This window comes from Chanos chanos, chromosome 1, assembly GCF_902362185.1.
Source record: "Chanos chanos chromosome 1, fChaCha1.1, whole genome shotgun sequence".
NCBI classification, from domain to species: Eukaryota; Metazoa; Chordata; class Actinopteri; order Gonorynchiformes; family Chanidae; genus Chanos; species Chanos chanos.
This window is the reverse complement of record NC_044495.1, coordinates 40990140-41016022: the sequence shown is the minus strand read 5'-3', so window position 1 is coordinate 41016022 and position 25883 is coordinate 40990140. Positions and strand designations below refer to the sequence as shown.

The 25883-nt window shown below is 41.5% G+C and overlaps 1 protein-coding gene across 20 annotated transcripts; it reads right to left on the bottom strand.

Annotated features, from left to right (window-relative positions):
- Window positions 1–18255: 18255 nt before the first annotated feature.
- On the bottom strand, window positions 18256–23677 carry LOC115820646 (tubulin beta chain). 20 transcript variants are annotated; one of them, XM_030784370.1, is made up of 6 exons: window positions 23621–23677; window positions 20404–20512; window positions 19653–19763; window positions 19138–19345; window positions 18670–18975; window positions 18256–18573 (listed from the first exon to the last, which is right to left on the bottom strand). In XM_030784370.1, exons 1-6 carry the CDS (start codon window positions 23675–23677, stop codon window positions 18288–18290), a joined length of 1077 nt encoding a protein of 358 aa, XP_030640230.1. In that variant the 3' UTR covers window positions 18256–18287. The 20 variants fall into 20 exon arrangements, with proteins under 20 accessions (XP_030640230.1, XP_030640276.1, XP_030640168.1 ...); XM_030784416.1 differs by lacking the exon at window positions 18670–18975 and having other exon boundaries at window positions 18256–18647; window position 19192; window positions 19255–19345; XM_030784308.1 differs by adding an exon at window positions 19833–19835 and having other exon boundaries at window positions 18256–19345; window positions 20398–20512.
- Window positions 23678–25883: the final 2206 nt, after the last annotated feature.

Genomic DNA, 25883 nt, shown 5'->3' with positions numbered 1-25883 from the left:
CATATCAGCATGCACAGTCTCCTCTTCTACAGCCTGTAAGAGTAGTCAAAGAAAGAAAAAGAAAATATCTTTGAGTAATATGATAACAGACAGATTTAATACATTTCCCAAAGCATTTCAAGTTTTTTTTCCCTTTGTTAATGCGCATTTATGACATTATTAGTGGTGAATACACTTTACATATAACCACTGAAACGGGCTTGTCAAACTGCAAGATATTTGTGAGAGTGTAACAGTTGTGCATCCATGACATATTTTACACACTTGGCACTGGCATGAATATTTTGTCAAATATTTTGCCTTCTGTTATACAAATATCTGAACTGCTCTCAGATGATGAAAATCCAAAACTAATGAGACTGACAAACCTAAGAGGTTTAATCTTCTGAAAGTAAAGGAGAGCTCAGCAGGAGACAAAGAAACAGGTTTTGTTTGAACTGTCCAAGATCTAACTTCAAGGGAATGATATTCCTTGTAAATATATTCACCACTGTCAATGCCATGAGGATTAAAATTATAGAGGACCTAAATGACAACATCTAAAAGAAGAAAAAAAAAGGTTGGAGGCAACTCCGTCCTCTGATGCTTTCCTGAGGTGAGTGTATTGCTATAAAGAACCAGACATATCAGATGTTTCTGCTCCCCAAGAACATAACATTTCCTTTTTTGATACTCACTCTAAATACAGTGTTCAAATTCTAGTTTTCCAGGGTTTTTTTTAAGGGAGGAGCAGTTACAGGTGTATTTCTAGTGCAGAGACCTCTCGGTCTGACCTACTAACATGCCAAAATTCTGCATCCAACAAGTCAAATGTTAACATAGAGTTGTCGATATGTAATTTTCAACATACAAACATGCAGATTCATTTGCACTGTTAAATTTTGTAAAAAAACAACAAAAAAAAAACCTTTCAGAATGGTTTGAGGCTTGACAAACCTACATTCCACTTCAGTGAGCATATGCTTACTTCATAGTGCTGGCTAACATCCAACCAACACTGTATCCCTAAAACCATCTCAGTAGTACAACTTCCTCTATTGAGCTCTGTCCACAAATCACCTCTACGTCCTTAAGTATTCTCAGTGTTTCACGAGGTACTGTTCACTGAGGCAAAATGAGCCTGCAGAACAAAATGTCACCATTTAACACAGACACAGTCTCAGACACTGAATGACTTCTCACCATGAGCTACTGTTTGCCGACCAATTAATGGCTTTTCTTTTTCTCTCCTACATTTGTTGTCATAGTAATGTCGACATTGACAATACCACATAGAGATTGTGTCTAACAGCTAGAAAGTGATGTTGAACGGTTTCTCACAGACATTAACATGCTATTGTGGGTATACTGGATCTATAGCAGCAAGAGAAGATTAAACAGACATAATAAAAGAGAGCATAATAGCAATACCAGTCGCTGTGATAAAATAGTTTGCATTATCAAAAAAACATTCTCATGTGCTGAAATCAATGCAGTTAAAGAAAGTTAATAAGTCATTTTGCATGTGTGTGTGTGTGTGTGTGTTAAGAGAAAGAAGATATACAGAGATAATGAAATACAAGGTTAGAATGCTAACTAATTGTTCTCCATCTCTCAAGCTTCCCATTCTAAATCATTCAAAAAACACATCTGAGTGCATCAGTCCAAGAATAACACACAAGCTGAGAGAAGGGAGCATCCATACAGTACAAATCCTGCCTCAGCTATACATGAAGGAAAAGTATTGATTAGAGACATGCAGTATACCTATATACAGGATTGACTGGAAAGGGTTTAGTTTGTAGGGAAACATGCATCTGTCTATATCTGTCATATATCTGCTCTGTGTGTGTGTGTGTGTGTGTGTGTTTAATTCCAGTGTTTTTGCACTAATATTACTTATTGGGGTTCCATCAATGCTCAGTCTTCATTCTATTGGTTTTACCTAATTGCAGGAATCCATTGCAGTATCTCGCATTGGACACAAGTATATATCATTTCATAGGCAGGCCTAGTCTGTCTGGGTCTAATAATTTTATGTGCTTTATAATGAAGGTTTCCCTGTGAAGTCCAAAGTCTTCGTTGACTAAATAAAGTCATGATAATACCAAGCAAGTTGTTTTTGTTGATATTATTATTATTATTGTTGTTGTTGTTGTTGATACTGTTATTGTGCTTTTTGCCTGACCTGTTCCTTATTATCCCTCAGTATATACATTTAAGCATGAGGTAGCAATTTTCACAGGAGGTCTTATCACTTTCCCATCATGCATCAGGGGTCATCCACTGACACATTAGTAAGTCTCCTCACTATTACGCTGCAATCATTCCCTTTCTAGGCTCTAATCCAAAGACTAAACTTTCATGACAGCACACAAGGCCATTGACCCAAGAAGGACTGGAGAGCCTTAGCTCTCTCTAGAATGGTCCATTTGCTTGTGATATAAATGTGACTGTCAAACAAGGATATGAGTGTTGAATTTCTTCTGAAGACAATGAATACAGTCACTGACTGTTTGATGGAGTCTATGGTGCTGCTCTGGCTACAATTGTGTATTTTGAAAAAACTGGAAGGGAAGAAAGAGAACTGGCGATTTTTAGAAAGGTGTAGGGCTACACAACTGTTCTTGTCTTTGTTTGGCCTCAGGGAATGACAGGTCTCTTGTCTCTTTTTTTTTTTTTTGAAAATTTCATGTTATTTACACATTTGTAATACAAAAACCCTTTGAAATATGTTATGGTCCATTTTGTATTAGAATTCATCTCAATTTTCTCTTAAATAATGTAGTAGAGAAGTATTAGGGAGCAGGCTTATATCCTCTCTCTGTCAAATGCCGAAAAAAAAAACACTCATCAATTAAGTGACTTGATGATTAGCATAAGACACATCTAGCTTCAGCCAGTAGGAATTGAGCTACGCAAAAAAAATTGTTAGCTGTAGGTATATGCTCATATAGACTTATATACTCTATATATACTTATATAGAGTTTTTCAGGTGCAGATGGTGAGGAAGCAAATATTTTTCTTTTTCAGGCAACTGTGCTGAGGGAATTGTAGATGATATCAGGAGAGGGAAATCATCAGCATGCGATTCGTTCTTTGTCACTCTAAATCCTCTTCCAGTCACTCTTGGTTTAATCAACACGATCGCTATGTCTAAAGTCCTCAGAGTTACCGGATGTTATTATTCAGTCTCACACAAATATTAAGGCTTGAGTGAAGTGGGTCAAGCAGAAGATGAAACTGTGTGCTATGTTTTCAATCATTTCCCCAACCAAGTCGAGCAGAGGTCATGTTTTACCTTCTGCACTTTATTACAAGTCTCCACAGCTCCATGAAGAGTGACACTATCAATCCTGGGAATGGAACCTCCAAAGTAAATCATGACCTTTGTTTTTTCAGAGTTTCCCATACCTTCAGGAGCCTTCAAACCAGACAGAGATGAAAAGGAGGGGTGAGGAAGAAAAAAAAGGTTGAGAAGAAATGTCCAGTCCAGGAAGAATGGAACAGCAGATTCTGGTATTGACTCTGATTTCCTGTCAAGACAGTCAGTCAAAGTGTTCTGACACTTTAAAAACCAATTTGTGGAGATGGGCCCTTTTTCTAATAAGGCCTAACGTCAGGGGTAATGAAAACACATCTGGATATGTTAGAGAAGTTTGTAGAGTTTTTGACATCAAAGGGTTTCGTAGGGTCTAATCATTTGTAGTGTGAAGGTTTGGTAGATGGACAGGTATTGCTTCATCTTTTGTCAGTCATACGTTAGGACTATAGGGAGAGGAGGTTTCTTTGTTCAATTTTAGATGGGTTTTTTTTTTCAGTTTCGCAGAACTGTTTTGTTTTGTTTTTGTTTGTTTGTTTGTCTTTGTTTGTTTGTTTTTTTCCAGAACCGCAAGCATATTTGTTAGTTTTTTACTAAAGCATCTAAAAAGAACCTTTTGATCTCAATAATATTGTAGAAGTTTCTGACTGAGATACTTCTCAGAGTGTGTGGCCATAATTCCAAAAGCCATGCATGCACTGTACAGTACACTAGCCGTCGACTCACCTTCAGGAATCCTGGCTGTCTAATTCTAACATCATGCATTGTGCAGGAAGGCAAAATGACCTAAATGTTCTTAGGCTCGTGTGTTTTCCAGTAGTTTCTGCAGGATTTCCTTTGTTCTTCTGAGGTTAGGCTTCAGTGTAGATGTTTATCCTTATGGTTTTGCCTTATGTTTTAAAGAAAGTCCAAGTTGTAAATGAGAGATTGACAGACCAAAGTTCATAGCAAAGCAAGCAGTGATGAGTAGTCCAGTTATGTAGGTGAAGTGGGACACAGGCAGGCGATTGTCAGGATGTTTTTTTGGGTTAGTGTTTTTTTTTTCTTTTTTTCTGGAAAATTCTGGAGCAAACGATGAACTCTCAGGTTGTAGTGTTCCCAGAGCCTGTGTCTGCAGGAGCCATGGAATCTTTGTTCATTTCCAACATGGGAGTGGCAGCGGTGACCGGAGCTGCTGGAACTTCAGGCTGGGTTATCTCTGGGATAATGGTTCCCAGGAAATCTTCACTCGGCTGGCCGTCGGATTTGGGCTTGGTGACCGGGCTGGCACTCAGGAATGAGTCAGGAGTATGACTTGCACTCAGATCACCCTCGGTGATGGCTGGAGGTGTAGCAGTGGAGTCGACACAGAGCTTGTGAGAAGGGTAGGCAGGGGGCATATCTGTGTCGCTGTCCAATGGCAGTGCGGAGGAGTTAAACTCCACTCCTGAGTCGCTCATCTCCAGCAAGTTATTGTCGTTAGGGAGGACGTGATATCGACCAGGTTTGGATACTTCTAGACCCTACACAGGAATGGGAGAATAGGGAGGGTGAAAGAGAGGGAGGAGATGAGATGAGTCTACACAACAGTTAGAATACCACTGAACCGTTCCACAAGATGTGAGGGTGGAGCAGCAGAAAAGATGCTTGCCCACCACCAGGTTCCGATCCAGGATTCCGCTGTGCTTTCGGCATTCCGTACGAACACTAGTGGTGGCGTTGGGGGCTGGGAATGTCATTAAAGATTGAATCTCTGTCACAGCAGCAGCAACTCCCATTGATTTCTCAGGTTGCCAGATTAGCAGTGGGGGTGGATCTAGGAAGCATGGCGTGAACCTTCAAGCACCTTACAGCTTTTTGGAGAAGCCCTCCACTGTCTGATGAAACAAAGCAGTTGGCAACTCCACGTGTATAGGAGGGGACACGTGATAGTCTGTGACCGTCCCTGGTTATTGCGTTGGTTGTGCAAGTGGTGGGGAAGGATGTGCAAGGGAATTGGCAACAAATAGATTGGGGGGGGGGGGGGTACAGTGCTATGTTGCTATGCTGTGTTACGCAGAGTTACATTAAAAGTAGCAGCCAAAGAGAAAGAGCAAGTGGATTAACGAGTGAAACAAAAACGAATGGAAAAAGCACATGCCTCTAAAACTGCTGTGGTTGCTGAGTTAATTTTTCATCTTACTATTCTGTTAATTAACATCTCGTTAGGCTAGTAGGGCCATGTGCCATGTTGGACCCGCAAGGACAGTGGTGGCCCAGTGTCCTGTTGAGAGATTTCTTTTTTGTTGTTTCCACCATTTCAGCCACTACCTGTTTAAGTGAGCTCAGGTAAACTAATAACCTATTCACTAGCTAAGCGATTCAGCTTCAGGCGCTCTGCTTACCTTAATCTCTACCTCTGTGCTCTCAGTGGTGTTGTCCCAGGTGGACTGCAGGGTCGACTCCTCAGTGAACCTAGTGTAGGCTTCATGTACTACCTGCTCACACACACACACACACACACACACACACACATACACAAGCATGCACACATACATACACACACACACACAAACACTCACACACACATGCACAAGCATGCACACATGGGCGTGCGCGCACACACACGCGCACACACACGCGCGCACACACACGCACACACACGCACACACACACACACACACACACACACACACACACACACACACACATATTGAAATGAACACTGACCAAAGCTGCCTCTAAACCAATGTGCTGACCACTCTGTTTGGTCAAACACATCACTGAGCTCAGTCAGGAACAGGGTCACTAAAGCACACACATTATTCTTCATGATGTAAAAGCTCCTGCCCAACAGATTCAGCACTGTTAAATTAACACTGAGAGTGTAAATACAGGGAACACACATATGCATATGTGTCCATCTGACTCTCTCAGTGTAAATTTAACACTAGTGAATTTTGCTGTGTGGACACACACAGCGCATTGCTAGACTGTGAATATTTTTAGTTGTGTTTATATATATGTATATGTATATATATATATATATATAGTAACAGCGTGATAGAATCAGCTAGCTCTCGGGATAATGAATCTTTCGTCAGATCAATAAAGATTCTGCCGGGGTGGCAATCAATTTCAATTCTTCCCAGTTTCTTGAGAAATGGTATTTTTAAAGATATTTGCAGCCTACACTGTTCTGTTCCATTCTGTTCTGTTCTGGACATAATGTTCACAAAGTCCAAACAAACCAGGATAGAACTGGCTCTGACTGTTTCAGTCAATCTCGTAAACATGAATAGCCAAACCTACCACGGAGTAACTGTACTACAGAGTATGAATGCATCAACATGTTATTTTGACAGATGAAGCCTATTGATTCCTGTATGAACTGATGGTCTACCAAAGAGCTTTGAAACCGAGCCTGAAAAAAGTCAGGTCTGAATCTATACCCATCTAAAGCAGGCTTTAAGAAAGGGGTTTAATGGATAATGCAAATTCCCCAAACCTCTTTGTCAATGTCCTCACATTGTTACAATATATATACAGACTTTAAAAAGGAGTAATTGACATTTGAAGTATTAAACTGCACACAATGACAAAGACAAAACAAACAAACAAACAAAGGACAAACAAAAAGAACACTGCACACAGTTTGACTGGGCTGGTGAACGACTAACTGATTTGTTTTTTGTTTTTGCTTTTGCTTTGTGAGGATTTTACATCGGGAATTTGAAATCTGGAGCAAAAATGAGAACACTTCAATGTTTGGCATAAACTGAACGTCATATTTTGTGAACTAACTTTCCCAGTTCACATCATACATACTGTTTACAATATTATATAGAAGATTTCTGTATTACTATGTATTCTCTCGGTAAGAGTTCCAACGTCAGAAATCAAGATTCTGATGATATCTAATCATGGCTGTCAGTGAGTTTACTCAAGAAACTGAGTGTATTCAATGCCCAAATGAAAAACTTTGCCAACAAATCATTAATCGTTACCACCCACAATTGTAAAAAAGCTCCCACACAACTCAGGCACACACACACACACACACGAACACACACACGCCCACACACATTTCAGCAGGTTAACACACTCACACATACACATGTGGCTATATATTTACCTCTCCGCATAAAAATGCCATGTGTATGCATATGTTTTCCAGCAAAATAAAACAAACTTCATCACAAACATATGTCTGTATACCTGCGTGTGCTATGGCTCTATTTGCAAGACTACTGTGAAACTGGCCTGCACTTGGTCTCCATAGAAACAGAAGTTAAAAGAGAGGGTGGATGGCACACACACATACACAAACAAACAAAAAAACACCAGTAGGAGCAGAAGGCCCTATGCAGCATGGAGACTGACCAAACTAATGCGCTACTACAAACACCCATACAGATCCACCGACTTAACACTATGGAAACCACAGCAGAACATGGTGCTGCTCACCAAGTAGGTGCTCCATGGTCAGCTCCTTTAAAAGGGAGAAACGCAATGCAGGTCAAAAGAAAAAAAATATCTTCCTCCACCTTCTCCCTCAAAGTGCTCAGTGAATTCATCAAACACATTAGCCTAAACATTTGTCTCTTGTCCTGTAATCTATTGGATGATAAAAAAAAAAAAACATCGGTTACATTTACATGGTAATGAGGGTTGGCGGTAGGAAATATGTGAGTGTTAAGGGATTATGAGGAAAGTATCCACAACCAGAGAAGATCAGACAGTTAGGGGGTTATGGTGAGTCTGACAGGGAAACAGGGTGGATGGAGAGAATTCATAAGGATTTTCAACATTATTCAATTTCTTACAAAAAAGAAGTTTCAGAGGGTTTCAGAAGTAGGGCACCATTGGTTTTGACATGAATATTTACTGTAAGTACGGTACTAATAAAAAAACTGTCATATGTCTGTAATTGAGAGTATTTGAGGTTCATCAGGGGTCAGTATTAAGGCCAGACACAAAGACAGGAGAAGAGACTCACACAGAGACAAACACATAACGCTTTCTCCAAAAAAGTCTTACTATACTGTACAACAAAATTGCCACTTCTCTCCGACATCAGTGCAGTGAACAATGTCATTGGTTGTAATACCGAGTTGTTTTCCTGGTGTCTATGGTGCTGATGGAACTTTGCTAATATGTTAAGACATGTGACCATGAGTGTGTTCATGTCTGTGTGTCCAGATGTGTGTCTGTGTGTGTATCCAAGTGTGTGTATGTGCTTGTGTGTGTGTGTGTGTCCATGTGTGTCCCCATGTGTGTGTGTGTTACCTGTCTGAAAGCCTCTCCGTCACCTTTGCCTGCCTGTTGAGCGATGAGCGCAATCTTGCGGGCTTTCTCTGCCCGGCGATGGACCTTAATCAGACATGACACCAGACACACCAGGAGCAGGAAGGCCACCAGAGACACCATGGACAGAATGGCCACGTAGAGATGAGGCAACTTATAGGCTGAGAGAAAAGAAAGAAAGTAAGAAAGTAAGAAAAATAAAGATGTACAGGGATGCACAAAGAAAAGGGAACATAGGGGTCATTTCTTCTTTTTTTAAAAATTCTTTTGTCATTCTTTTCTTTTAAAATAAGATTTTAAAAAATTGCCACAAATACCACACTAAACCATTCATAACTCTGTGAGGGCTGGAGAACTCTACTGAAACATAGGGCAAGTTAATCAATACTGGGACGGTCCCCTTTACTGCCGTTCACTCACCCTCCACATCAATGTGGACATTAGACACATGGAAACCCGTCAGGTCCGTCACACGGAACACGCCCCTGTCTTTAGCCTGGACCCTCTTCAGGTAGCATATGTGACCATCCACAGAGATACGACCATCTAGGGCTGGATCCAATGGGGCTGTCAGGACGCCTTGGTCCAAAATGACCTGCTCCTTGTTGTTGCTCTCTGGGCTGTAGACTAGGTTGACCTTGTCATAGTCGAGGTAAAGGTTGATTTTCAGTGTTTCGCCGTATTGAAGTTTGACAAAGTTCTGGTGCTCTGGAATGTGGAGATGACATGACGAGTGCAAAAACAGTATTAAACAATTCATATACTGCTGCTCCATTCTTACCTAGCTTCCTTACTTCTTATCTAGACTCTACATCAGGGGCTCGATTCATAAAATGCTATGCTATGGACTTAAATGTAACATTGTTTTTGTCTTTTCTGAACAATGTACAAGACATTTATCCAGTAATGAGTTTCTAAATACTCTCCTGATTCGTCTACTCCCTCAAAAACAGTAAGTTCACAGCAAACAACCCTTTAGGATTCCCAGGTTCTGAACCATTAAGACTCCAAGAACCATGGCCATACTTCTTTCCCAGAGCTCCTCTGCCTTTCAACTTTTAATTCCTCCATTTTCACCTTCCTCTTTGTCGAACCATGTAAAACGACTTTGACACCTGCGCTTCTGTCTACTCTTCATTCATTTGGTCACCAGTGGACTTCATTTTACCTTCCCTTTATTCATTTTGTCCCGCCTTAAATCCATTTCACATTTTCTCATTCATTTTGACACTCTTTATTAAGGCCGACCTCTTTCCTTTTCTCTTTTTGCCCTCTTTTGATTCACATTTTTGTCTACCCTCACAGGCTTTTGTTCCCGATCCTCCCTTTCTCAAAGATTTCTTCTCCAGTTCTTCTTCTCTCACCTTTCACGTTCAAGCAAGTCTTCTTCCGGACCTTTCCGTCGACATCCACCACTGTGTAGCTGCCTTCGTCTGCTCCAGTCACGCTGTGGAGAGTGATCGTCCAGTCTTTGATGTTGAGGCGACCCAAGTATTCATCCACGGGCGTGGAGGTCCGGTCCAGCAGAACCGTAGCCGGTGGTTCAGCAGTGTCGTTAGTGTTGGTCTGGCTGGGCCTGAACTCCAGGGTAATGGGACCAGTGACATCATGAATCTGGATTTGGTACGTCTCTCCATACTTCACTGCAGTCTCTGTGGCACAGTCTGTAGGATGTAACACGGTTATGTCAAAAACAATGGATATGTTTTATTTGGGGGGGGGGGGGGGGGGGGGGGGGGGCAAATATACATGTCAGATTGAAAAAAACTGTTTAAAAAAATTGCTAAAAAAAAAAAAGTAATTATAACCCTAACATCATAATGTTCGCAAATGAATTAATGGTTGTGCTGGTTCACTTTGTTGTTTGTGGAGAGGCCTCTGTTTCTCCCTAAATTAGTCAACTTCAGTGAAAATCTGAGTTTAAACAGTTCCATCCGCTTACATAGGCCTTGCTTGGCATTGGAATCGGTGACAACAGTGGAATCAACAATTAACGGAAATCAATGTTTGAGCGGTCACTGCCGATGAGGCGTATGGTTTTCTGAGAGAATAAAGCCAAGGAAGACACAGCCAAGTGAGAGCTGAGTGGAGTCCACACTCCATCATGAACAGACAAGAACCAAACACATCAATACTCTTTGTGATGCAGTGAGTATGAATAAATGAGATTTCGACTGGTCTTTATGTGTGTGTGTGAGAGAGAGAGAAGGGGAGAGAGAGAGAGAGAGTGAGAGAGGGTGTGCACTTGTACAGCTATCCTTGTGAGGACCAGTTTGAATTTTAGACCTTGAGAATGAGGACATTTTAGGAAAGTGAGGACATTTTGACTGGTCCTCACTTCTTCAAAAGGCTGTTTGAAGGTTACGACTTGAATTTAGGGGTCAGGTTAGAATTAGGTCTAGGTTAGGGTTAGGGTAAGGGTTTGGGTTAGGCATTTAGTTATGATGGTTGAGACTGAGGTTGGGGTAAGGGGGTAGGGAATACTTTTTGTCAATGAGTGTCCTCACAAAGATAGATGTACAAGTGTGTGTGTTGCACAGTCTTGTGAACAGTAACTGCACAAAAGCTATGCCTCAGTGTTGGACTTGATACAGCAGAGGTGTGAAAAGGCCAGCCCCTGAAGACACCTGCCTTTTCAGTCTTGACCCTATTGCAGCAACCTATAATAACCATACAATTAATATTATGACTGTCACCATTACTCTGAACTGATAGCAAGATTAACCATGCCAACAATAATGGAAAATAGAACACTAAGATAATACTAAGATACTAAGATGACAGCACTAAATCTGCATTAGTAGTCCTGTCACCTCTGACAATGAGCATGATGCGTCTAATGTCGGCGGGCGCCTGTAGGTTTTTAACCACGTAGGTGCCTTCGTCTTCTTCCCCCACATCCTCCAGGATGAAGTTTCCATGAGGGCCGACGAGCTTTGCCCGCGAGTTCTCCAGTGTGCCGTTACGCAGGAGAAGTACCTCAGAGCGCGACTTCTCCCGCGGTATGAACAGTACCTCCGAACTGTGAAGAGATGGGACTGGGATGTGGACATCTTCCCCAAAAAATGCCACCCGGTCCTCAACTTTAGCTGCGAAAGGTAGAAAGAATGTAGGGGAAATCAAACAACTGAAAACTCAACAGAATAAATCTGGCTAGGCCTTACATGGTAAATACCTTGTAACTGTCATAACAGTTTAGGTAGTTTAAAATGTGAAATTTAAATGAGATTGAAATTTGAGTTTAAATTATGAAATTTAACGTGTGTCTGAAAAGACAGTAAACGTGGTTAAAAACACAAAAAAAATAAAACGTTTGTTACCTTTTATGGAGGTCGCCAGACCTGAAAGGGTAGGCAAAAAACCATTTGTTTGGCAATATCCTGTTCATCCTTATCCTAGACCATTTTTACTCATTGAAAATGCAGTATTCAAGTCTGTCTGTTCTTAAAAAGAAACATTCTGCCTCTGTACTGGCCAAACCAGGTCACTGAGGTTCTTTTCCATTGTGCTCTGAAACCACTCCATCTTAGGACGATAAGTGCAGAAATCTCAAGCAATTAAAATTCAGTTGTCCTGATTGCTTTAACTTTGAAAATGATTTGTCTTACAATCAAAATAATTCGCCTGCTCAATAACAAGAGAGGAAATGATGCTGAGATGTAGAGAAACATATACACCTCCCCGTTTCAATACACAGGGATCAGTGGCACCTTCGCTCTGTCAGTTTTCTATAATAATCCTTAAAGCATTTAACAAGACTAAGAGAAATCTTCACATGTAGTTAACACAAAGTTGCCGTGATATGAAGAGAAAGGTTTAAAATAAAGCATGGTTCCTCATTTTCAGATATACATTTGATAAATTTATTACTGGTGGATTATTTTAATAGGTTTTGAAGCGTACACACTAGAAACAGCATAAAGATAATGTACAGTATGCATAATTACCTGAGCCGATAACGGTCATGAACACACCCAGGGTAATCCTGTTCATTTTCACCGGTCACCTGGTAAATACAGACCCAAACACACAGATATAAAAATGGTAACTAAGACCGTACCAACAATTTATAATACTGCATTTGACTGCGCGACACAGAGATGAGGATTGAACAAGCGATCGCTCTTGTATTACTACTATGACAATTAGAATACAGTGCATTCAGTTATGTTACAGAGTCCTCAGACTGCACAGCAGATGTTGCTAGCATACAGTCTAAGCAAAGAACATATTCAGTTCATTTATCCTCGATCTAACTCTGGAGGGAAGAGTTCAAATACCAGAAACATGTGTATTCATAGCAGTGTAGTGTAATATGTGTTTGTCTCTCTTCACTACCTTCACATCTAAGTAAAATGCTACTGTAGAAAGATTTACAGGAAACTTAGTTCTGTTCCTTTTACTGCGCTGTACATCTGATTAGCTGTGACTTTCTCTAGGGTCCTGCAGTTCTGATGGATCACTGCATGTTCTCTGGCATCTTGTTCGTAGACCCTCATAAGGTGACATCATATCCTGTAGCTGGCAAGGGGACTTGGCAGCTGCGTGTTGGAGTCGGCAACTCTGCCAACGCTCACAAAATCTGGTCAATCATGCTGTCCAACTAATTTCCCTTACACCTATCCCCTTTCCCTGTGAGAACTGTCCCTTTTGAAGGCTCAGTCTAACATTGCTCTCACTCCATAAGGGGAGTGTTAAAAACAGAAAAGTCATGTGTCACATTCAAAACCTTTGCCAACATGGCTCTGTGTTTTAGACTGGACTGCATTACAAAGGAGAAGAACAGCTCTTTCCAAATACTGTCAGAGTCAGTCACAATGAAGAAGAGAGAGGCAGAGTATGAGAGGAGAGGAGAGGAGAGGACTGTGAGAGTCCTCCGATCTCTCTCTCTCTCTCTCTCTCTCTCTCTCTCTTTCTCTCTCATGCACACACACAGACACACACAAACACACAGATACATGAACAAACACACACACAGACACAAACACATTTTGTCTATCCCTCCATCCTCCCCCTCCCTCTCTCCTCTGTCTCTCTGTTTTCCTTTTGTGTCTTAAAATGCTTCGATGTGCCAATCCTCTTAGCTTTTACTGTCTACAACAGAAGAGGAAGAAAAGCCAAAAACTGTCATGATCAATTAAAGGCCTGCACATGTATCAGTTATTCTCTGTGAGGCAGAGAATGATGACTTCGGCCACCATTTAAAATTCAGAAAAGAGAAAGAAACCTGGGTATCGGAGGACAAAAAGAAAGACTTCCTGGACTAGCCATGCTGACAAGCATGTAAACAAAGTATTAAAAACAGCAATCACAACAGCCATTGCAAGAGTGTGTACTGTAATGTATCACCTTCGCACAGCCTACCTTGGGAGATCAAAAGGGAAGAAAACAGAGAAACATTTCATGCTAACTGACAGGTCAAGATTCCTCAGTTCAGGGTTGCTTGACAGCCCGACTAAGCCTGTCCCGTCGCAACTGTAAATGAGAGCTTTCGCGCCTCTGAGGTGAACGAAAATCAACATCAGGACTAAGTGAGAACTGAGACTACAGGATCTGGGATTAGGATACTACTGTGAGGCATCTCTCTCTCTCTCTCTCTCTCTCTCTCTCTCTCTCTCTCATTTTTGTCTCCTTCCCTCGTGGCCTGCGAACTGCGGGTAGTTCTTTTTTGTTTTATCTCAGTGTCGCGCGCATCGTCAGTAGTGCGACAAGGGTGTGTCGCGCGCTGCTGTGGGTAGTGTCCCGACAGAGGAGTGTCAGAGATTAAACGTACTAGTGAGATGTTCTTACAGCAACATTGCGTACAGCTCTCAGAAAATTAAGCGGGCTTCTATTTTATAAGGGTTAATTGCTTTCGTGCCACCCCAACCCCCCCCCCCCCTCTCTCTCTCTCTCTCTCGCTCTTTCTCTCTCTCTCTCTCACACACACGAGAGAGAGAGAGAGAGAGAGAGAGAGAGAGAGAGAGAGAGAAAGACAACTTGCCCACCCTTGCGCTGTATAGCTTTTAATAACTCTCTTTAGAGCAGTGACACACAAACACTTACTCCGCGACTCTGCTAAATGGCCATCTGCTTGCGCTCCGCCTTTTTCATTCTTGCGCAACTGACTTTTTTTTCTGGGCTGCCATCATTAAAACGAAAATAAAAACGAACAGCTCAGTGCTCCATGCCAACCCATTTGTACTACATTACAAAAACATGACGTCCCATTCTTCAGTACCCAGTCAAGGATCCATTATACGCCCCGTCCTAACAGAGAGGAAGCAATAATCGAAACATACTTAAAATCAATGAATTGTTTTATGTTTCCGATAAAAATCCAGACAACACTAAAGCGGATATATGCAGAAGCGGCGGGGTGATGAGATGAAACAGCATCTTGCTAAAAGATAAATGGTTAAAATCTGAAGATATGTCCTACAAACGGCACCTAAAATGCGTTAAAAAAAAACAACAAAACACGGTGTCGTTAATGTGAATTATCACTGTGGTCCGTTCCACACATTTCAGTGTCAAAGACATTGTAGGCTTTGTCATATACAATGTATTCTGTCTCATAAAACTGTGGATTATGGAACCGTTGGACGAATACATCATTTCTATATTATCAGTCCGTATAGGCTATCTTGCTTTTATCACTCGCTCGCGATTCCTTTAGCCATCGCAACACGCCCTGAATGAACATTAGAAGAGACCATGCACATTACAGGACATCATGAAAAGAACATAAATCGTACGAAATTACCGTACAATGTAACCAGTTTAATTTTTTCCCAAAACGCTAGTGATGAGTACGTTCTTATTTATTTGTAAAATGAATGTAAACACAAATTACCTTGTAATCAGACGTAAATGTGATCCGGAAGCAGCAGCAATGTGCAGTATGATAAACAGACTTTCAGCCTTATGTTCTATAACTCAAACCTTTAATTGCCGTCCTTTTCCTCACCCTCGGGCTACCAAAAGAATGGGATTCTTATGCTGTTTCGAATCGGTATTATCTGGAGCAGTTCGGCTGATCCCGGCGTGGAAACGACCAAACATCGGCTAAGCTCGGAGAGCATCGCCGCCGTTAGGAGTGTACAATTGCACGGTTCACAGAAAGTGTTGACGTAGCATTTAATAACGTTCAGAAAATGTATAATCGACACCCTTTGAAAACAAAATAAACATTTGGAAACAAAAATAAACGATAACATTACACTTTTGAAGTCTATGCATTATTTTGGGAAATCGGGCTTAAAAATAGTAAATATATCATTTTATCACGTGTAGATCTGAAATATGGAGTCTAAATCATGTTACTTCGTTTTGAAAGATTATTTTGCAAACACAGGGTTTTCAGTCCCAGGCTACTCCGCAAAGGAATTTGTATTTCATATAAAGTTAATAGCTGAGGACATAAGAAATGTGTGTCGCGTATCACTAACGACAGCTGGAAAACTGAGTTTTTTGTGCTGACTAGAATATATCGAAGTTTAAATGCATTTAACGCTTTATAAGGGCATTTCAGAAATGGCGCAGAGCAGGTCAGTTTAGAGCAAGGCATTCTGACAGATTTGATTTATTAGCACAACCTTTGTGCTAATTAATTCAGTCAGTTAAATTCAGGAGACCAGCCAAATCTGGAATGCCGAATTCGTGGGAAACCAGTGTCATTCCACTCTGTGAGAAGTGAATATAGGTCCGAAAATTTTTTGGACTTAGGAAACTGAGAGAAGTGCTTCCCAGGTATATTTAAATGGTCAATAAATAGTGAATAGTTTATAAAAGATTATATAACACACTGAATGAGATTGATCATATTTGACTGCCCATTAATTAATGTAATTTGTATGATCGCTGACATTATCTGCATTGAACATGGAATTACATTGGCAATCTGCTGGCCTAGATTGTGGTAGTCCATAAATCCTGTCTCAAAGCTGGTGCCAGTTCCATGTGTACATGTTGCCCAACTGCACATTCTGTCCTAACTGACGGGGTAAAATTGAAATGACCTTTTTATTTGAGGTTTATAGTTTACATCTTCTTACGCTGACACAGCTTTATTCTGGTAGCTGGAGGTGGAGCTGCAAGACGAGGCCACGTTTTTTGTCTTTTTTTAATGTTTATACTGAAACTTGACTCTGAATCAGCCACTGGCATGCCAGTCTGTTTCTTATTCAACCTTTTGATGAAACTGTTTCTCCTGTTTTTCCCAGACCATTTAACAACACGACCAGAGAACTGAGGTCGTATAAAAACATCCTTTATTTCTCGCAGGAGTAGGGGCTGCTTTTGACATGGAAGTCCACAGGGATCTTTGAATTATGAAAGCAAAGGTTATTTAAAAAAAAAAAAAAACTACATATAACACAAAGGGATCATGTGGTGTGAAAAAACTTGACAATTTTCACATGTAAAAGAAATACAACACAAGAATGTACCACCTCTTAGAGAGCACATGGTGGTGCAGTTTTCATTTGATTTCAGATGAACTAGGTTGGCTAGTCATCAGTATAAGGTAGTAAGGCTCAACTGAGATTCTTGTGGATATTGTGAAATGAAAACCGAAAATAATAAACCAGAACGAGATGTTAGCCTAAAGATTTTCTCTAGCTTTTACCAGCTGAAACTTTTACACAATTTGCTCCAATCTACTAAATACTACCAGGTTATGTACGGACCCCTTTTGACCATAATACCACACAAACTGGAGCAAAACCCTAATCAAGCGATGTTTACAGGTCATATCACTCATCAATTCTGTCTACGTGGATGACTGCAAATTGTATTAATACGCTCAGATCTTAAGCTAACATTCCTGTGATAAAAACTAAATCTCTGTTTGAGGAGTGAAGCAGGGTGTTAACAGATAGTTCCTCCCTCATGACGTTGGCTGGCGTCTGGTAGAGGTCAACACTCCCATTTTGGTTTCATCACAGTCAGAACAAAAAAGGCTAAAGATTCATCTGTGGGACTCTAAACATCTCCCTGTTTCAAATCTCCTCAGATCTGCATCCAGTTGCACAGTTGTACTGCAGGAGTCTTGCTGCTCAGATGAGAATTAAAGTTTAGACCTGAACTAAACTGAGCTAAACCTTTCATTAAAAGAAAACCTAATTATGTCCAGGGCCTGATTTAATCCTGGAGCAAGATGTTGGTCTACAGTGTTCAGCTCTGTTGGTTTTCCTGTCTTGGTTAACGTCACACTCATTTGGATTCTGATATGCTTTTATCCACAATACAACACACTGAGTCAGTGTCAAACATTCAGAGATTAAAAAAATTCAAACAAAATAAAAACACGAGGAACACAAGGTGTTGACCTTAACATAACTGAAAAATTCTTCCATTTTTATCACCATCTTCTTACTTTTGTAACATTTCTCTTTCTGAACTTTAAACTGTTTGCCGATTGAAACATTTCATGGAACCACAAAGAGATTTTTCTTCTCTTGTTGGTGATTTTTCCGTGTAACGCTCTTCAGCATTTCCTTTCCCCTTACATTCGTTTGCTTCCGTGACTCCACATTCTTTCATCATTCTTCATCTCTATCCTATAATGGAGCTTGTAACGTTTGGGACTTTTCTCTCAGATTCTTCTGCTGTTCACTCAAGGTTCATTTCTTCTTTTTTTGTTAGATTTTTGTTTCGTTTTTCCATTTTTTTAAAGCATTTTATTTCTTCTTTTTCGCTTCTCCCACCTCAGGACATGTTTTTCTCTATTTTGGTACTCTAAGCATCCTCCTCAGCTTCTTCCTCAAATTCGCCCTCCTCCTCTGCCGTGGCATCCTGGTACTGCTGGTACTCGGACACCAGGTCGTTCATGTTGCTCTCGGCCTCGGTGAACTCCATCTCATCCATGCCCTCTCCGGTGTACCAATGCAGGAAGGCCTTGCGGCGGAACATGGCCGTGAACTGCTCCGAAATGCGCTTGAAGAGCTCCTGGATGGCCGTGCTGTTCCCGATAAAGGTGACGGCCATTTTCAGACCCCGTGGTGGAATGTCACAGACGGCAGTTTTCACGTTGTTGGGGATCCATTCCACGAAGTAGCTGCTGTTCTTGTTCTGCACATTCAGCATCTGCTCGTCCACCTCCTTCATGGACATGCGACCACGGAAGACGGCGGCCACGGTCAAGTAACGCCCATGACGTGGGTCGCAAGCTGCCATCATATTCTTAGCATCAAATACTTGCTGGGTGAGTTCAGGGACGGTGAGAGCACGGTACTGCTGGCTTCCCCTGCTGGTGAGGGGTGCAAAGCCAGGCATGAAGAAGTGGAGACGGGGGAAAGGTACCATGTTAACGGCCAGTTTGCGCAGGTCAGCATTGAGTTGTCCCGGGAAACGCAGGCAGGTGGTGACCCCGCTCATGGTGGCGGAGACCAGGTGGTTGAGGTCGCCGTATGTGGGCGTGGTGAGTTTGAGCGTGCGGAAGCAGATATCGTAAAGAGCTTCGTTGTCAATGCAGTAGGTCTCATCCGTGTTCTCCACCAGCTGGTGCACGGACAGGGTGGCATTGTACGGTTCCACCACCGTGTCGGACACCTTGGGGGAAGGCACGACGCTGAAGGTGTTCATGATTCGGTCAGGGTACTCCTCCCGAATCTTGCTGATGAGCAAGGTGCCCATACCTGACCCTGTTCCTCCACCCAGGGAGTGAGTGAGCTGGAAACCCTGGAGGCAGTCACAGCTTTCAGACTCCTTACGGACCACATCCAGGACAGAGTCAACCAGCTCTGCTCCCTCTGTGTAGTGTCCCTTAGCCCAGTTATTACCAGCTCCACTCTGACCTGAGAAGAGAAGAGAAGAGAAGAGAAGAGAAGAGAAGAGAAGAGAAGAGAAGAGAAGAGAAGAGAAGAGAAGAGTCCAAACTCTGTCAAACATTATTCTGTCAAACATTTTCTCCAGTATTTCCATAATGCTCCTTTCCACAGTGAATATGGTAACAATTCCATTCATGCACCACAATGAGGGATTTCAGTTATAAATGTCCCATTATTAAACTTCTACTTCAAATACCACAAACCACTGCTGACTTTACACACAACCTATTAATGAATTCTGCTGAGGAGCCAAGACAGAACGAGGTTCTCTTACCAAACACAAAGTTGTCAGGTCTGAAGATCTGTCCAAACGGTCCAGAACGCACCGAGTCCATGGTACCAGGCTCCAGGTCCACTAGGATGGCTCTGGGCACATACTTACCACCTCCATTAGAGAGAGGCAGAGAGAGAGACGGAGAGAGAGAGAGAGAGAGGGAAAGAGAGAAAAACACACCAGCTCAATACTGAAGAGAACTATATGATGTCTTTAGTTAAGGGAGGATTGCAGCCCCATTCAGATCATTGACCAAAGGGTTAATAAGATTCCACTCATGGAAAATGATTCTTCTAATAGTTTTCGAGTGATAGCACCAATGAACCATGGACCATTTTTCATTCCAGACAAATCCCAGACAGACTGACCACAAGTGTAATTTTCCACTATATTCAGCGATGCATGATCCACGCTGGAGGAAAGAAGTCATTTGACTTAAAATAAAGTATTTTGGTTTATTAAGATGCTCAGTAATATAGAGACCCAGTCCTCTGTTTGTTTGTTTTTTTTTAAGTTTACACACATTATACCACCTGGTCCCAAGAGGGCTGATGTATGTACATGTTCAGATTGAAACAACATAATTGTGTTATATGTCAACCTGATCTTACCCTCAGCCTTCTTTTTTCCTTTTTGGAAATTTGGGCAGAAGAAGAAAAATCTTGAGTGCTGTAGTGATGAAAGGAGAGACAGAGGAAAAGAGAAGAAGACAGAGAGAGAGAGAGAGGGAGAGGAAAAGGGAGACTGGTACCTGTGGCTTCATTGTAATAGACACTGATTCTGTCCAGCTGTAGGTCACTGTCGCCATGGTAGGTGCCCGTAGGGTCGATGCCATGCTCGTCGCTGATCACTTCCCAGAACTAACACACACAGACACACACACACACACACACACACACACACATTACCATTTTTCATGTGGACAGGCTGGGGAATGCACATGACAGCAATTTTATATTGTGTTCAAATGTTTTTTAACTACGAGTGACATCAGAGAAATATATCACAAAAAACACCAGTCACCAAATCAGCATTCTCTAAATGACTGGCTATAGCGTATTATATTAAATATTTGTCCGACGGAGACAAAGGAAAAAAAAGAAAAAAGGAGGAAAAACAAAAAATTAATTTAAGTGACCGAAATATGTGTTTCCATAGAGAAAGAGAATTAGAGAATGAGAGGGAGAGAGAGAGAAAGAGAAAGAGAGAGAGAGAGAGAGAGAGGGAGAGAGAGAGAGTGAAGGAAAAACCTGAGAAAGCTGTGGAGATTAATGAGGTAATTGCTGTAGGGTTGGGTCACAGGACACGGAGTGTGTTATATTAAATCGTATTTGAGAAATTAGTGTCTGGCTTCTCTAAATGCCTGGTTGGTGTCTGTGTGTGTGAGCGTGTGCATGTGTGAATAAAAGAGAGAGAGAGAGAGAGAGAGAGAGTGCCATCTACAATACAGTGTGTTTCTGTAATTGTTTTGATGCCAATGAGAGAGAGAGAGTGCTATCTACAATACAGTGTGTTTCTGTAATTGTTTTGATGCCAATGAGAGAGAGAGTGCTATCTACAATACAGTGTGTTTCTGTAATTGTTTTGATGCCAATGAGAGAGAGAGTGCTATCTACAATACAGTGTGTTTCTGTAATTGTTTTGATGCCAATGAGAGAGAGAGAGTGCTATCTACAATACAGTGTGTTTCTGTAATTGTTTTGATGCCAATGTTGCCACCTATCCAGCCTCTAGCAGTAGACCGATCAGGAGATTGCAGAAATCTTTCCGTCTTGTGGGTGTGTGTGTGTGTGTGTGTGGGGGGGGGGGCATGTGTGGCTATGAAAATAAGACACTCTTGTCAGACACCAAATTAACTCATATGTCAGTTATATTAATTTCACCAGTATGTTCAGTGCCATAGATGATCTGATAAAGTTCCAAGACAAAATGGTTTGTGTAAATAATAATATAGACTAGAGGAGAAAATGGTTTGTGTAAATAATAATATAGACTAGAGGAGAAAATGGTTTGTGTAAATAATAATATAGACTAGAGGAGAAAATGGTTTGTGTAAATAATAATATAGACTAGAGGGGAAAATGGTTTGTGTAAATAATAATATAGACTAGAGGAGAAAATGGTTTGTGTAAATAATAATATAGACTAGAGGGGAAAATGGTTTGTGTAAATAATAATATAGACTAGAGGAGAAAATGGTTTTTGTAAATAATAATATAGACTAGAGGAGAAAATGGCTTGTGTAAATAATAATATAGACTAGAGGAGAAAATGGTTTGTGTGAATAATAATATAGACTAGAGGGGAAAATGCAGTGCCACACAGACTCTGAGGAGGGACTCAGGAACACTGATGGACTGAGACAAATGTAAGCTAGTGGCAGATTCTCACAAATTCAGTCAACTGACACTAATCTGAAAAGACCTCTCTGCTTCTCTCATTCGCTCACTCCAAGACAGACAGGCAGAGAGACAGACAGACACAGCAAGAGAGGGGGGGGGTCTTATTATTTCAGTTTCCAAATTGTTTCATCTCCTCTTTGCATTTTCACTGTTATATATGTCATCGGCAACTTGAGAGAAGTGTGGAGTGTGGATTACTCGGTAGGCTGAATCACTGCCCGTGAAGTATTAAATATCATAGTCTCTTCCAGCAGCTTGTCATTCAGCAGAACTACCTTCCTAGACACTAAGAGTGCCGCGTAACTGCGACAGCATTGTGACAATCATAGAATTCCACGTAAACCGTAATATCAAATTCAGAAGTGTGACTCGAAACACCAAATTAACAGGACTAGTATTGGGCACAAGCTTCAGGACGGTATAAACCACTCTCAACCATAAAAATGACGGAAAGTAGACAATTAGAGACGGAGGCTGCTAACAGCTTAAGAAGAAGAAAAGAAAAAACATTTCACGATCGACTTCATCGTCTGCAGTTTGTTCCAGTCTACTCTTCCCCCCTTCTCCCCGGGTGACATGCCACCTCCCCCGCTCTTTGTGTCCCATCTCCCAGTTGTTCGCTTCGCGTCCTCCTCCCTCGTTTTTGACTCCCTCGTCACTTTTTTCTTGACAGACATTCATTGTGCGCATAATAGCGTGAGTTGACCGTCTCTCCCTTTTTTTCCCTCGATTTAAATGACCACCGTTTCGTGAACCGATCATCGGTCATAATGTTTGAGTCATAGCGGTCTTGTGGACTCTCTGAGTACATAATGAGCAACAGGGCCCCACGCTGAAGCGCTTTGAGTCTGGTAATTAATACAAAATTCCGAATTTAAAGTAAATGAGTTTGTAGCATAACAATGTGTCCTACAGTGATCAAAAATCAATAAAAGTTACCTACAGCAATTCATTTGTGCTCTACCTTAAAACAACATTCGTCTCGTTTTTGGTTTTCGTTTTTTCTTTCACTTTTACGTAACGCAGATACATCTAACAGATTCACTTGGCGAAGGTCCAGCCAGAGACGCTATATTGTTCACGCAGCCTAGCCATGGAGGCTGTGCTCTGAGGAAGACAAAGAGTGTAAGGCATATTATTCAGACCGCAGCTGGAACGCAAATGCGGAGCGTGGCAAGGAGGGGTACTGAAGAGGCGTTTTTCTCTTACCCTGTGTTAAATATCACGTCCGCGGGCTGGCTTTTTAAATTACCGTTATTATACCCGACATTTAGTTATTACTACTATTAAGTTCTCAAGGTTTCGACATTTACAAAAAAGACAGAGACGCAGAAAAAAATACTTCGTAGTTGCAATTTTCAAGAAACATCTAACTAACTTTTGTCACACAACTCTCTTGTTTCTAACTCGGCAAAAGACTGGCAAATATTAATGCACGGACTAGTAAGAAATCTGTCATTTTCATGTTGACAAAGAAACAGAACTTTGCTATAAAGAAAATTTCTAGAAGTCAAGGACATTGGTTCAACGGCAAAAAAAATAAAATAATAAAGAAAGAAGCTTTACCTTTGCGCCAATTTGGTTGCCGCACTGGCCAGCTTGAATGTGCACGATTTCCCTCATTCTGAACGGACGTGTCAAAGTTTTGGAGTCAACACTTAAAGAGAATCAATGGAAAGAAGCTGACAATGCTGCAACTGCGCTGCCTGACCCACTGACCACTCTAGAGTGCAGATGCCAAGCGTATAAGGCGGGACAATGGCTTTATGGCTCTGGAGCGCAGCCAAAGCGAGGCTGAGAAGAGCGATTGGTCACAGCCGCAGAGGCCCCAAAAACTCCAACATCGATTGGCTCCAGACAACCGGCAAAGGGGTTTCTGCGTGACAATTTTAGGGGCCGGAAGCGGAGAGGGAGTGTCTGCCAGCTGCGGAGCCGGGTGCTGTGATTCTTATTATGCGTCTCCACTTAAGCATGCATTCCGTTATGAATGAGAAACTGTGTTAGGCAATTTGTGTGAGAGACCTGTTTTCTGCAGTGCGCCCTGGAAAACCCAGATACATCTCTGTGTTGTGAAGAGAAAAGAACGCAGGCTCAAGTCTGTCATGACAACGTGGAGCGTTTCGGAGTTGCTTTATTTAAATTCCCAAAAAGCGATTTCATCAGAAATACTTCCCTCAATATGTTCATCAGGGAAACTGTGTACGTTCATCAGAAACACTTCTCTCAATATGTTCATCAGGGGAAACAGTTCAATAAGGATGGTGTGGTTGCCAAGCAACTAGATAAAAATAGATGGGGATGAGATAGAGATTACAGAGTCCCTCTGAAGTTGACTTGATTGTTGGCCTAGCATTTTCTACATTTACACCCCTCTAAGCTTTGTTTGTTGGACATTTACCAATATCTTAAGGCTGAAAGACAGGTTCAGCCAGAGAAAATGATTAGAATATGTAGATTATGGACTCATATTTTTACATTTGTACAAAACAGCTGACTATTTATCACATATTCATGAATGTTTTATGTTTGCTTTTTAGAAACTTCAAGGAATGACTGCCTGGGACTGACATCCTTCAGTCTGAGGTGTGAATAACAGAGAAAATGTGTTTTTACTCAACATTTACTGTCAAATCAAGTGCTGGAAGCTGATCTGGGGCTTTTTCACAAAGAAAAAGAATCCTACCCATACACAACAAAATAAAGGAAACACCAAACGTGGAGACATAATACAATGTCAGGAAACCATGAAATGTCAGAGCAGCCTCGGTTTGTCCAGCAGAGATTCTACAAACTCTGCTGGGGAGGGATGACATCATTCTCCCAGGAGAAATGGAGGGAAAACTCTGTCTGAGACACTGCTCCAGAGTCTCCCGTATATACACGCTGAACTGGGTTGAGAACTGGTGACTAAGAATGTGCTAATAAAACAACAATGGTCAGTCATGGCGTAGAGATGAGAGCATTGCCATACGGAGAGAGACTGCTCCCACTGGGACAGTGCTTCAGCACTAGATAAAGGGGATCGTTTGGACAGTGGTATGACATTTCACTCACCTTGTCTGCCAAAGGGTTAGAGTGAACCTGAACCATACCAGGAAAATGCTCTCTTACCATGATAGACTTATCAGAACCCTTTTCATGGTGGAAAATATCCATTTGGGTCGAATTCTTTTGGGCTACACATGTACTGGTCTCCTTACTGAGAATAGTGTGAAGGATGGCTCATCTGACCACGTGACAGTTTTTTTTGTGACTCCCTCAAAGTCCACAGCCCGTGTTCTTTGTGCCACTTTACTCTAAAACAGGCAGTGTTTCAATGTTCAAAGAGTGTACAGAGAGCACTTTTATCTTTCTCTGTGAAGTTCTATACTAGTCTTCTTGATGAAAATGCTTATTCACACCCTGGGTTGCTGATTTCAGTCAGCCGATTCAGACTCACCTATCCATTTTGTCTTGCCTTTCAGACCAATGCGCAGACTCACTGTTTGGGGTGGTGGTGGAGAGGGGTGTTGACCACAGCTGAGCCGCTGATGGTAATGTCTTTCCCTCAGACGTCTGTCCCCATACGACCTTAAACCCTATCCCATGTGAAATATCAGTAACTTTTTGCAGCATTTGTAACTGGAACTTCTGTCAGACAAGCCCCAACCCCTTTCAAATTTACAGTTGTAGACATGGTAGTCAAAATAATGAGCTACGACCGCGCCCGGCTTTTTTATACATTACTCTGAAGCGTGACGGGAATTTAATTGTCTGATTAACTTGAGAACCACACCTGTATGGACGCCACAGCTTTTAATATTCTTTGTATTCTTCATTCAGTCAACTG